Genomic DNA, 14,203 nt, shown 5'->3' with positions numbered 1-14,203 from the left:
ACGCGGTGTTGGCTTTGGCTAGAGGCCTAGCGTAGCTATTAGCTGACCTGTCCCGATTTAGCCAGATTTCTGATTTGGCTACCAGGGGCGTGAGCTAACCCTGGCAAATAGTTCTGCTGGGAATCCTTTTGTTTGCAAAGGATCGAGTTAGTGTTTGAAGCTACAATGGATTTGCAAACTTCAATTGTTTAACCAAGGCAGCAATGACACACCGTCTGGGCGGCTGGACACATGCGCTACGGTGCTTTTAAAAACTTCTTGGGACACCCGAGTGGATATGCAGTGTTGTACATCTCTGTTTGAAGGTAAAGAGAGCTCCTCAATGTGCTACGGTGCCATCAAAAAACTTTTGGGAACACCCGAGTGGATACACTGCACATCTCAGTGTGAAGAGAAAGCTTGAGCATAAAGTGTTCAAGAAAAATCATTAGATATTGAAAAGACTGATCGATTATGACCGCTGTTTGTTTTGGTGAGTGCAAGCCTTTTCTTTCTTTAATGTTTCATTTTTAATATGTTTGTGTTATTTTATTTTGTTCATATTCAATTAAGAGTAAAGAAGTAAAATGATGTTCTTCTTATATCAAACTGCGATTTTTAATTTTGACTTGATAAAATTTCGTGGATATTTATTTTATTATTTTCAAAGTTTTGACACCATCACATATAAAATGCATCTATAAAATGCATAAATTTACATTTTTACTTTACTGTAATAATTTAGAAAAAAATCTCTCCAATAGCGCCTACTACATTTAGAAAAACGCTAACACGACTTTGGAAGTGTAGCGTTCTGCATACTGTATTTCCTAATTATGAGTTCCGATGCGAGAGTTACCTCCAACCACTGACTGGCGCTGTCTTGAAAAGGGTCAACAATATCACACGCATGCGCATTTGTCAGTTTTCAGTGCGTGTCTTTCTTGTTTCGTGTTTGTGTTTCAAGAGAGGAATACTTTTTTCCTGTAATTGAATTGAAAGTAGAAATCATCGGGGTATTTTTCTAATCGTTAAACAGTGGTAATTTCAATGGATTTGGAAACCGGGACATACGAGCCAGGTTTTGTGGGGATCCGGTTTTGTCAAGAGTGGTAAGATACATTGGTTTATTAAATGTACCTCGCTAGCTATGCTACAAAATGTGAAGCAAACATGAAGGGTTGTTGAATAAGTGTATATTTGAGTTGTCTTATTTTGTGTGAATTGTTTTTTCAGTAACAATATGTTGTATCCAAAAGAAGATAAGGAGAATCGGATTTTACTCTACGCGGTAAGCTTGTGAGAGTGGTCATTCCATGTCAGTTCATTAAATGCCTCCCACTTGGCCATCACAGAATATCCTGTATTTTTAAGTTGGTCATTCATAATTGAGTGAAAGTGTGTTATTGGGACTTCTGTGTTTATGTTTGTTCTTCAACAAGCAAAAATAATTATTTAATGAATGCCAAAAGACTCAATATCTGCAGAAATAAAGATCCTCTGATGACCTGTGGTGATATTTTGGTTTTCCGTTTGAAAAACGAATGATAAAATATGGCAGATAGGACAAAGAAAACACTGCAAAAATACGGCATCGTAGCTAATACAAGCTTTGTGCATTTTGTTAAACTATCTCAGGTGCAGCTGAAAATGAGCATGTAATAAAGGTATCTCTCCTGTTTATGTTTAGATTTGCTCACTAATTCGACGTTCTTGCAGTCTGCTTCGCAAAATTAAAATGTTTTGAAAACCTGAAGATTTATATTGGCCGTTATAAGACAAATTTGGCAAAAGTTTATTAAGCTTTACAGAAATGTGATTAAATGCCGTGGCTTGACCAGAGTTTATAATGCACTATTGAATCATTGGTTGATTTGATTCACTTAAAATCATGTTAAATGTCCAACCAGACTCTATACTGTCAAACGTTGATTCCTTCAGAAACACACAAGGTTTGTTGTTGGTCAAATGAATATCAGTAATTGCACGGATTTAACTCGGCACATTCAGTTTCTAAATTGTGTTTTATTTCACAGTGCAGAAACTGTGACTACCAGCAAGAGGCGGACAACAGCTGCATTTATGTCAACAAGATAACACATGAGGTTGAGTAAGTAACAAATGTTGTTGCATTTGGACTGCTAATTCATGTGTTCAAAATAAGTTTCTAAATTGATGGAGCAATGCTCAAATGTACATGTGCCTGTTATAAATGTGCTACTGTGTTTTATAGCAATACGCAGCTGTTTGGCATGCATACAATTGATTAGCATCATGAATAAAAAATACAGGGTGTTCCAAAATGTTTGAACCCATTTCATAGGCCAATAATTTTGACAATTTTCGTTGGAATGACCAAGACTTAAAGTATGCTCGAACTCAGTCATCAAAGACAGTGCAATGTGCCTACTTCACAAATTTTGCAAAAAAGATACCAACTACAAAACAAATTAGGACTTGGCACTATAAATTTCAAGAAAAGGGCTGCTTATGCATACCGAAATCGCCAGGACGACCATCAACATGTGCAAAGTAGGCGGGGCTCATAAACATGAACATTTATGAAAATCTGTCATAGAACCAACAAATATTTGTACTTTTCTTTGTAAATTTAACAAAACTCATGACTTTCAACATAAATTGTATTTAGTTTTATTAAGATCTATCAAGTAGTTTCCGAGATATGGGCATTTAGAATGGGGTCAACCAGTTTGGAACACCCTTTATATAAAGGATTTATTTACCTTTGAGTGACGCTCGTTATGAACATATTCCCTAGTACGGGTAGCCTAGGCTAGGCTAGCTTAGCTTTCTTCGTATTTCTTAATCATCTCCAGCTTTGTTTCCTTATAAATCATCTTACTTCTCTCTTTAAGATCACTAGCAATCTTGGGACTCATAGATCACCAATTCAAGTTTAAATTAAGCACTAAAATGTATAATAAATACAATATTGAAAGCACTCTCACACGAGAGCAAGTCTTTAGGCGGCCATCTTTGTGACCCCGTGCACGATCAATACAGACCAGCATATATGTGACCCCATCACGCTGATCAATGAGTAGACCAGTGTCTCAGGGAGGCGAGACGCCGACCAATAACAGACCAGCATTGTCGTGACACGTTGCAGCGGAGGTAGTTTAACGCCAACAGAAAATAAGAGCAATTTTCTAAGAAGTAAGAAGAAGATTTATATGGAAACGAAGCGGAGACAAACAAGAAATACGAAGCTACCCTTGCTAGGGAATATGGGCATAACAAGCCACTCAAAGGTAAATAAATCCTTTCTATTTTTTTTTATTTATGATGTTTTCTGATTGTATACGTGTATTTTATATATACGTAACACTTACAATACTATTTTGGTATCAATTTTTAATATGTATGTACAATTTAGATGTTTTTACCTGGGGTTCTAAATGCATTAGCTATTTAACAGAGGTTTAGATTGCCCCGCTATCCGGCGAATTCGCCTTACAAACACAACCGTGGAACGATTAATCTCGTAACCTGGGGGCCCACTGTGTGTGTGTGTGTGTGTGTGTGTGTGTGTGTGTGTGTGCGTGTGTGTGCGTGTGTGTGCGCGTGTGTGTGTGTGTGTGCGCGCGCGCGCGCGCGTCTACGTTGTTTGTGTGTGCGTGTGTGTTGGTGTAGACTACAAAAATTTTCCCTATTGGCCTACATTTCTCTTTTCTCTGTGTTCTGCAGTGAATTGACCCAGATCATTGCTGATGTATCTCAAGATCCAACTTTACCAAGAACAGAAGACCATCCTTGCCCCAAGTACGTTTTACTACTCATATTCATTGTATTGAACAGAAAAGACAACAACTTTATATGAAAAGTCTACCATTTTTTGTTGTTTTTGTTTTTTCAGCCCAAAATGTAGCTTGTCTACACATTTTGTGAGATTAAATTTAACTTGTCCACATTGACAAATCACATTTCCAAACAGAAGTCCTTTTTTCTGGAAAGATTTTGTAGTATTGTAAGGAATTTTTGCATCTTAATTTATTTAGATGTCAATTTTATTTCGTTACATGACCACCAGAGGATTTTTTTAAATCACCCCTTAGCATAGACTTCACTAATACTAATAGTGAAGTCTATGCACCTTAGCAAAGAGTTTATAAAAGACTTAATATTTTTAATAGGTTTGTACACAGTAAATTCATTATATTACAATAATATTTATTATAATTGCAATACCTTTGTCGCAAAGGACAGATTTCAAATTCAAAACTACCTTATACAAGTTTTAATGTATCTTGAAATACATATGCAGCTTTATATCATTTGTATATTGTAATTTGTACATGTAGAGTGAAAGTAGTAGAAATAGACTGATATATATATATATTTTTTTTTTTTCCCCTGGGCTGATACAATGATAGTCAAGGAGGTTGTCAACCGATATTTGGAAAAAAAACAAAAAAAAAATTTTATTTTAGATGTCCTCAAATATAAGTTTATTTAAAGAATTTTTCAGGTTTGCATAGTGTTGATTGTGTCAGTTTGTGTTTGTTTGTTTTAATGGCAGTTACCAATATTTGTCAAAATGCTAAATATCGCCACTAGTAAGTAGCCTGGCCAATATCAGTCTATCACCACAAAGTGGGAGATGTCTATTACTGAATGTTGGCGTGTTTTAATGCTGCTGTTACACCATGTCTTTCCCTAGATGTGGTCACAAAGAGGCAGTGTTCTTCCAGTCACACAGCATGAAAGCAGAGGTATATAATTTTTGCATATTTATGTAATTCAAATCAGTTGACATACTATATGAACAAGGCACACTATTTTATAGATCAAACTATGTTTTTAATATTTCAAAGCTTATAAAGTACACACATAGGGCTGCACGATTATGTCCAAAATAATAATCACGATTATTTTGTTCAATATTGAAATCATGATTATTAATCATGATTATGCATCATGTTAGGTCAAACGTCTATTTATTGCACTTTTTTTTAAAACAAGCAGTATATAAACAAGGCTTCAACACTTGATACTTAGAAATAATAAGAATCAACTAAAATAAATAAAGTAGATAAAACAAATTCACGCAAGACAAGGCAAAAACTTGGCACACAGGGCAACACAGCTAACTTAATTGCCGAGTGCAAACCAATGAAAAAAATGAAGCCTACTTGGAACCAAGCACATACTACAACAACAGGCCTGTAACAACACCTATAACAGCCTTAAAGTTTTTTTGCAAGAAAGAAAACAATACTAAAGTACCAGAATCACTTGGAGTATGGACTTAGCAGTCAAAATGTCATTTTTGCCAATCAAATGTTCCAAAATGGGTCTCATTTGACAGCTAGTGTGGTATTACAGTTAGGGTTAGGAATCAGGTGAGAAACTCAATGCCATTTCACTCTGGTACCGATGGGAGGCTGCTAACAGTTCCAGAATCACATGAAGCGAGTATGGACTTAGCAGTCAAAATGTCACGGTGTTGGGTTGCCATCACCCAGAGCTATCCAACACAGCCAGCTGAGCTTTAATACAAAACCAGAGCCAAGCAAAAACACTCACCTGGCTTGTAGAATGGCAGAGACCTTGGGATAACCTTGGGATACATGTAACATTTACTTCCTTTTTAGCAGCTATTTAACTGTAGGTACTTTGCCAAGATAGCGATAGCACATTATTTAGCACAATAACGGCCACTTGAGTGCGATTTTGATTTTTTTTTTTTTTTTCCCCCTGTCTAAACAAGTATTGCCGCAAAGCGGGGGACATGCAAAATAAAAAAAGAAGAAGAAAGGTGCTGTCAGAGAAAATTGGCTCTGCAAAATGAAAGTTCTCTGCGGTGTTCTCCTTTCTGGATCCTCTGTAAAGTGCACAAGAAGTTCACCCCACCACCCCTCGCGTGAATATTTGAACAAGCTAAATGCAGTGAACACCCGGTGACCGAAAACCAACCAAATGAAACACCCGGTGACCGAAAACCAACCAAATGAGTGTAGCGAGGCAATTTTTCGCATTTGGTGTGAATGTAGCATAGGCTTGGTTTATGCTTGAAGCATGAACGCTCCGTGCAGAAAGAAGGCACACGTTTTGCAACACTTAATACTCTGTGCAGCTTTCACGATTTTGCCGATATTCTCCCATCCTAGTGGCAGTAAATGGTGTCTACAGCATACAAACAAGACTACTCTATATATGTTCCCTGGTGGTAGGATGACTGAAAGTGCTTGAATCAACATGTATGTAGCCACCTTTTTAAATGTTAAAATCATAGAGGATCAGCATAATTAACATATCTTACGGACTATAAGCCGCACCAGTATATCTTCTGCCACAGATAAGCCGCACTGGACTATAAACCACAGGTCATAACATCAGATATTTATGCAAAAAGGTGGTATATGAAAGTGTGATTTTTTTTTATTTTTTTTTTAATACTTCTTGAATTGTCTACCAACCGCAACATCCTCTCTTTAACAGACTGAACATGCCTGTATGTTTCGTCCCATCATTCATAGAAAATGGGTGGATCGATATTACCTACATATCACCAACAGAATACTAATAGTTAAATACCAGTTCAAACTTGAAATCAACACTTTGATAGCATTCTGTCTCCCGTTGTTTAATTGATAGATTATTTTAGTTAACATTGCACACACTGCACATAAATAATATATACAATCATAATATTATAAATACAATCATATATACTGTGTACTGTATATCAAATTTACGTCACAAACTTTTATATAAGATCTTAATTCAATTTAGACATTTTTTAAAAATATCTTTAACAGTATATTTTAAAACTCTTTTTGAGCATAGCCATTGATTCACATCTTTTCAGTTCTATTTCTTAGTTGTTCCATAAACTCATTTCTTGAGCAGATACACACATTTGCTTGACAGGTGATAAAACACAGCAGAGCTGCTCTGCACTATAACCCGTAGGGCTCAAATCATGAGAAAAAAGCCATGGCTTATAGTCCGAAAAATACAGTAATCATGTCAGGCAAGATTGTGATCTCGATTAAAATTGGATTAATTGTGCAGCCCTCGATACACGTATGTATTATAGCATCACAAATGATTAGAAGCTACCCAGCAGGAGTCATTGTAGTCTTTGAGTGATGTATTCTAGTAGATTTCAAATCTAATCCTATGTTATGTTCCTCCCAACACAGGATGCAATGAGACTTTACTATGTCTGCACTGCCCCTCACTGTGGACATAGATGGACGGAATAGTGTGCGTGGCAACTTTGTCAGACATCTTGTGAAGATAGTTTTATTTGTTCTTTACTAGCAGTTTCAATTTTCAGTTTTGTTAGCAAAATTGAGTTGTTTCAACTATAGACATGTGTCCTTTTATTGACAGAATTAAAGAATGATTGTTATCCGCAACCAATTATATTTTTATATTAAAGTGTTTGTGTTTACGTCATACACTTCTTGTAGAAAGACAATGCCTGCTTTTGTATGTCTTAAGCCACTACCCTAACAATCTGCAGCGTTTTTCGCATTTCAATTCATGACACTTGAAACATCAAAAAAATAATAACGCAGACTATTTACAAGCTCAATTTGTTGAAAAACAGTTATGCACAATAGGTACGCTATCACAATACAGTCATCAGCCAATATGTGTGTCCACTATACTCTCTGGCCTTCAAATGTGTATTCATTTTACATAGAAGTACTTAGGATGCAAAACTCGTAACCCCAAAAATGCAAAACAGCTGGTTGGATATTTTTTGGGGGTTATGTTTTTTAAGGTCATTTTTTGTGGTGGTTGGGGCAATATTGAGGTTGAGGGCACATATACACAGATGTAGTGCTGTTGGCTTTTTCAAGCTGCAATCCTCAACTCTCACTGGAGCATTTCATTGCCGAGTGTCAAGCAGTTGGGATGAAAATCGGCACCTCCAAATCTGAGACCATGGTCCTAAATCAGTAAAGCAAATAGGGTGAGAAACTGGCTCATCTGGGTGGAACAAAGTTATAAACTGAGTTACAGCTACTGCTCTTCCACATTTGGAGTAGCCAGATGAGGTGGGTCAAGGCATCTGGTTAGAATGCCTCCCTGCTGAGGTGTTCAGCGCATGTCCCACCTGCAATGAGCACCCGGGGGGCGAACCTGCTGAATAAAGTATGTCTGCTAACTGGTCTGGACATGCCTCTATGCCCTTTTGGAAGATGTGACCAGAGGAGAGGGAAGTCTGGGTTTCCCTGTGAAAGCTGCTGCCCCTGTGACCTGGCTTTGGGTCTTTATTTTGTTACTGTTTAAAAAATAAATCAATATTTTCTTCACATTTGGTCTGGTGCGTTTTGCCCTCTTGAAGCTTCCATAGTTTTCCCTGGTTTACGTGCCAACCAAAAGGCAATCGCAGCATCGCTACAACTAACGAAAGTGAACCGTTTGTTTCCAAAACACAGGTGTTGTATCATCAGTGGTTTGGAGGCTGTTTTGGTTTACGGTGATAGGAGTGGCTCAAGTACCACTAAACGTTTGTTCCAAGCTCATTGCAATAAAAGACAGCAGTACAACAAACTTATTTCAACAACTTAAAAGGCCCTTATTTAAGACGTTAAGGTTTGCCAAGGAAACAAGACTGTGTCAACGAACGAACTGTACCAGTATTTTTTTATATTTTAAAGGGGTGTAAAAGAGGGTTGTTTTTGTTTGTTTGTTTGTTTTTTTGTTTTTTGTTTTTTGGTGATACGAGTAGCATTGTTTATCATTAACGTTTTTTGTTTGTTTTTTTACAGCTGCACTTCATCAGTCTCAGACAATGTTCTACTTTGCTAGTTTATTTCATGCAAGGCAGACGTTTTGCTCTTAGATACTGAGGGCATTATCTACATTAAATGCTAAAATCAGCATATGCTAAAATAAAAGCTAAGTTTGTTTTGAATGTTATGTGTAATTTTTGGGCTTTTTTTTATAGGAGGGGGAAATAAAACCGAACTAAAGTCGTAAATCTTTTTTTTTCTAAATGGCGATTTTAATTTTAGACAAATTTGCGTACATATAAGCTGGGAGTTGCAATACTTAAATGATCGTGCGGTACGCGGGATATCCACCAACTCAGTTGCTGCCTTCAGCGAAGTCTGGAATCACTCTTGACTCCACAATTTTGAACCGTTACAGAATTTGTGGGAAGCCGACACACACACACAAATCATCTTGAATCACGACTTTTTACTGATGGATAGTTTTCGGTTTCACATATTTGCATACAGACTTATTACATAAGCGCCAACTTTCAACCTAATCAAGCGTCAAACGATGTTCGCTTTTCGCTATCCCAGCTGTCTTGGGACTGTAGGCAGCGTACACCCTGAACTGGTTCGCATCCAATTTCAGACCTAATACGGTCAAGAAAACTCACGGGTACGCCTTTTCATAAACTAGAGTGTTCGTGTATGTTTTTGAAACGTAGGAGGGTAAAACGAGAAAATCCGCAAGGGGAAACCATGCGAACCGCCACACGGAAATAGAGCCGGAGGCCAAACAACAACCTCCGCATGTGAGGCGGACATTCAAAACAAGTGTGCCACAGAAAATTAAATCGTTTCGATCTGAAATTACACCGTCCAGCAATGTTTTAATACAACACACTGCCATGGATAATGAAGATAAGGGGAAACATCTCAATTTTGGCAGGAATTGGTCGTAATTCGCAGTAAAGAAGTGCCAGTATATTTTGAAATGACATACACCGCAACCCGGAAGTTATGGAAAAATCAGGCGCGGAACACCCGGAAGCAGTTCTCTCTCGGTGAGTGGGAAAAATCGTCACGCTTACGGAGTGAGTTTGTACGCGATCGGTGCAGTTTGGGCCAAGTCATTGTTAATCATGTGAGTATTTAGGCTGATTAAAAAAAAAAAATACAGAGGCGACAGTGTTTAGACTACCTTCTTACAGCGCCTATATTCTAACAGCGCCAACAATTGTTGTAACTGCAAATGGTCGTTAATGTTAACAATTCTGCTAAAATTAGCTAAAGCTACTTAGCCGCAGCTAACGTGTTCTTTGTAAACCATCCACGTCCAATTATTACTCGTAACTCTTTAGCTACGTTTGCGTTGTTTAATAATTACAACACCTTGCACTCTCAGTTGGATAGTTTTGGTTTCGAGTGATCAAGATGGCGTACCTGCTCACATGCTAAAATCGGCTGCTAACATTGGATGCAGACATGGTTGATGCACGTAGTACTGTGATATTGCTTAATTTTTTACTGCATATATTTTTGCCTTGTCGCGAGAGGGCATTGTTAATGACAATTAATTTATGTGTTTTTGTAACGTCCAGTTGGTCTTACAAACTTAATAACTTAACAATAGTGGGATTTGCTGCATTTAGCTAGCCTGCTAATGTTCACACATGTTTACAGTGCTTCTCACACTTACTTCTGCACGAAAAAAGTAGACGTAAACTCCCAGAATGCATTTACAATGTTCATTCTAGGATTTCATTGAATATAATATTTTAGATGTGCGTTTTGTTTCATTCAGTTTTGTGAAGCTCTACAAGGCCGCCAACATGTCATGAGTGGTAGTTGAGAATGACTTACAGTAATAGCTTAATGAACCAGAGGGAAACAATATTTTCTTTTATCATTCTTTACGGTCAACTCAATGTACAGCTTTTCTTGTCAAGTGTCAGTGCAGCACTGATATGGTTACTCTATGTAATTTTTCATTCTTTCAATGTAGGAGTTTGTTAACCAAACCCAAATCAGAAATGACCCCAGAAGAACTCCAGAAACGTGAAGAGGAGGAATTCAACACAGGCCCCTTGTCTGTGCTCACACAATCTGTAAAGAACAACACACAGGTCCTTATTAACTGTCGCAACAACAAAAAGTTGCTTGGAAGAGTCAAGGCCTTTGACAGGTACTCAACAAGTAAAATAAACTTTTACTGTGGGGTAGTGATACCTTTAAATGTAATTTTGTCTTGCCTTCGGATTTGTTTCAGGCATTGCAACATGGTCTTGGAAAACGTGAAGGAGATGTGGACTGAAGTACCAAAGAGTGGAAAAGGAAAGAAGAAGTCCAAACCAGTGAATAAGGATCGCTACATCTCTAAAATGTTTCTCAGGGGTGACTCTGTTATTGTTGTCCTGAGAAATCCTCTCATCACAGGAAAATAAACTTACTAGCGTTCCATGGATTTTCCCGCGGGTCTTCTCGCTTTTTTTATACAATGGAATTTTTTTGGTTTGTTTTGTAACTGTAAGACCCAGGGCCCAATATGAATAGGGCTTTAATTTTTCTTCAAAAGTCTGTATTTTGCATTGTAATAATTAAAAATGGTTGTCATTGTAGCTCCAATTCTGCCAGTTTGTTTTTGTAATTTCATTTCCAAATTTGGAAAAATATATTCTGGAGTGTATACTTTTTAAGCTGTGACTTTGATGTCTATATTGCAGAGTGCATCACTTTTAAATCAGATAAATTACACTCCTCCCACAGTCATCACACACTATTTCCCTTTTACCAGACAGAATCTTATATGTCACGCTTGATTTCGGTGGGTAATGCTCAATATGTGACAAATTGCCTTTAACCCTTTCACTCTCGTTGGGACAATATATCCCATGGCTTTTCAAAAGTGGGTATAGGAACTGTAGTAATAAGGTGAAATGGTATCACAGTGGTTCTTTACACACCTATCCACACATTCTAGTCTAGTGGCATTTAGAAACTTTTCCATTTACGACAAGCTGGGTTGCCAATTAACCATTTAGTTCTGAGAAAATCTATTGACATGTTCTATCTCTCTCTCTCTCTCTCTCTCTCTCTATATATATATATATATATATATATATATATATATATATATATATATATATATATATATATATATATACGTTTTTTGTACAAGTATTGTGGTACACCGGATATACAGTCCCAGTGGTTAGGGTTAGTGGTGTAAATGGAAGTGGGAATGTTTTAAATAATTTTCCAAGTATCCTAGACTTAGAAACAAGTAATATATGATGTAAGGTTTTTTAAATCTGTAGCAAAAGGGTTTGAAGACTTGCATTATTTATGAAACCAGATGCGCTGACTCACTTTGTTGTCACCCTTCATCTGTTTGACCTGGCCACTGTTCATTGACCCTATTCATGCACAGCACAGTTGCATTATCACTTTGAAATAAATCGTAAGTAAACTCTGTTGCTTTATGTACTACAATATAACTATAATAGCATTTGAACAATCTGCTGAGAGTATAGATATGTTTTTTTTTCCGAAAATTTTAGAAACATTTTACTGCAAATGATTAATCATGTCGAACCATAATTATTGCATGTGGTTTATATACATGTGGTGTTTCACAATTTTGCGCGCTAAAGTATTTGGTTTTCTATTGAAGACAAACAGGCCAGGACACATGTACAGTTGACTCTGCGCCCTGCAAATGACAAGCAACCGGTCCACTGTGTACAATCAGGTATCTTGAAATGGTGTCTTCTTCCCGAGACCCTTAAAGACAAGCTAATAAAAACGAATCGATTTAGTTTCTTTGTTGTGTAAGCTGCATAGCAAAAATACACGTAATTGTGTGATATTGACATCTGGTGGAAATTTGAGGTAGTACATTGAATAAAGGAAAGGTTTTGGCACAAAAGGAGACTTGCCTCATGAACACTGAATTATTCATATTTTATTCATCCGTGTATAATCTTAATTTAGTGATAAAACAACCGTCAAATCCAATTCAATGTACATTTTGAGATAAGAGGTCAGTGTCTACTGAGCTCATTTGACCAAAACAGGCTATATGACAGGTATCGAGCTCATTTGGGCTCAGGGGCTGCATGGAGGAAAATCTATCACAAAGCGGATCGGACAGGTATACACAGTATCTTCAGAACCATTAGTGTTGATCAGATGTAGATTTTTGCACCCTGGCCTGGTCCCAATTATCCCCCAAATAGCGAGGGTCTTTTGTAAATAAACTGGTGAAAAGTATAGTGGAAATAAAAAAGTTAAAATATTACTAACTTCTTTTTGGGTCCCCAGTGAATCACAGCATAACATTTTCCCTTAAGTTGCATAAAAAATCAAAATTTTCTATGATTTTTTTTCCATTTGTTCAAAAGATACATATTTTGTATATAACACATAATAAACAAACAAATACAATGAAAGGCAAATATCCAGAGGACTAAAAATGCACCAATTAAAATATCTGGTTGTACAACTTTGCAAGGAGTGCCGAGAACTGCAAAAAGGTGAACAGAATAAAATGGTTCTGTAGTGTCTCATTTTGGACACTGGGTGTCACCCACGTAATGATATACATTTAAAAAAAAAAAAAACTCACAAAGTCATGTCAATGACATTGGTGCTGTGTGCTAACAGCTGATCTGTAAATAAAGAACCAATCAGAAAGTCACTTTGGCTTGTAAATTGCAGTGCTGATAATTGCATTGCTTGTAAAAGTACGAATGTTTGCATATTGTAACGTTGTTTGGCATGAGGAAACCTGCGGAGAAGGACTGTCAGTTGTTATTGAGCACTAGCGCGAGTTGCTGCTGACAGCAGCTTGCGACGTCTCGCTAATACGTTTTCTCAAGTTTCCTTGCAGTAAAAGAAGTGATGGGACAGAACCACGACTGCGTAAATCCTTTAGCACAGTGGTCCCCCAACCTTTTTTATAACCACACCGGTCAATGCTTGAGATTTTTATAATGGTGGTGGCGCCTCAAAATGTACAAAAATGTATGCAAATTACTTTGATTAACTCAACCGTGTAACTGAATTACAAATGCAATTCATTTCAACACAAAACATTAATTAGATGCAAATTAGTTCTTATCAATGCTGTTGCTAACATATACCAAAATGTCTCAACTCGGGCCTTCCTGAATTTCCTGAGTTTTCATGTTGTCTTCATCCCTGTATCCATTTCCTGTAGCCGTTGATCCTCACTAGGGTGGCTAGCTTGCTGGTGCGTATCCCAACCGTCTTTGAGCAGTAGGTGGGGGACACTCTGAACTGGTTGCCAGCCAATCATTGGGGACAAGCAGCCATTCACACTCACAATCATACATGTACTTAGGGACAATTTTGAGTCTCCAATATACCATTTATGGAAGTGTAAGAGAATGCAGTAAGTTTTCCAAGACTATTTCACAATGATGTTATTATTATTAATATCTGCTCGTTTTGAATTCACTGGAATTTCAGTGGTCTTCCGTTGTTTATTTACATACTTG

General features: G+C 37.2%; 2 protein-coding genes across 2 annotated transcripts; both read left to right on the top strand.

The window, feature by feature from the left end:
- The first annotated feature begins 888 nt into the window (after window positions 1-888).
- Window positions 889-8,273, top strand: polr2i (RNA polymerase II subunit I). The gene is made up of 6 exons (XM_088426713.1): window positions 889-1,091; window positions 1,216-1,270; window positions 2,016-2,089; window positions 3,688-3,762; window positions 4,661-4,712; window positions 7,149-8,273. The coding sequence occupies exons 1-6, from the start codon at window positions 1,030-1,032 to the stop codon at window positions 7,209-7,211; spliced, it is 381 nt and encodes a 126-aa protein (XP_088282839.1). The 5' UTR covers window positions 889-1,029; the 3' UTR covers window positions 7,212-8,273.
- Window positions 8,274-9,729: 1,456 nt separating this feature from the next.
- On the top strand, window positions 9,730-11,306 carry snrpd2 (small nuclear ribonucleoprotein D2 polypeptide). Its single transcript, XM_088428527.1, has 3 exons — window positions 9,730-9,825; window positions 10,687-10,866; window positions 10,951-11,306. Coding segments are annotated over exons 1-3 (357 nt in total). The 5' UTR covers window positions 9,730-9,823; the 3' UTR covers window positions 11,126-11,306.
- The last annotated feature ends 2,897 nt before the right edge of the window (window positions 11,307-14,203 follow it).

Source organism: Hippichthys cyanospilos, chromosome 11, assembly GCF_059441005.1.
Source record: "Hippichthys cyanospilos isolate Australia breed blue-spotted pipefish chromosome 11, RoL_Hcya_1.0, whole genome shotgun sequence".
Classification (NCBI taxonomy): domain Eukaryota; kingdom Metazoa; phylum Chordata; class Actinopteri; order Syngnathiformes; family Syngnathidae; genus Hippichthys; species Hippichthys cyanospilos.
The sequence above is the reverse complement of the archived record's forward strand: the minus strand, read 5'-3'. Positions and strand labels throughout refer to the sequence as shown.

Bases quoted from the DNA above. Each gene is read 5' to 3' on its own strand.
- polr2i (XM_088426713.1), top strand. From the start codon at position 1,030: ATGGATTTGGAAACCGGGACATACGAGCCAGGTTTTGTGGGGATCCGG. The intron at 1,271-2,015 runs GTAAGCTTGTGA...TTTATTTCACAG, and splicing joins ATCGGATTTTACTCTACGCG to TGCAGAAACTGTGACTACCA. The intron at 4,713-7,148 runs GTATATAATTTT...CTCCCAACACAG, and splicing joins CACACAGCATGAAAGCAGAG to GATGCAATGAGACTTTACTA.
- snrpd2 (XM_088428527.1), top strand. The intron at 10,867-10,950 runs GTACTCAACAAG...GATTTGTTTCAG, and splicing joins AGAGTCAAGGCCTTTGACAG to GCATTGCAACATGGTCTTGG.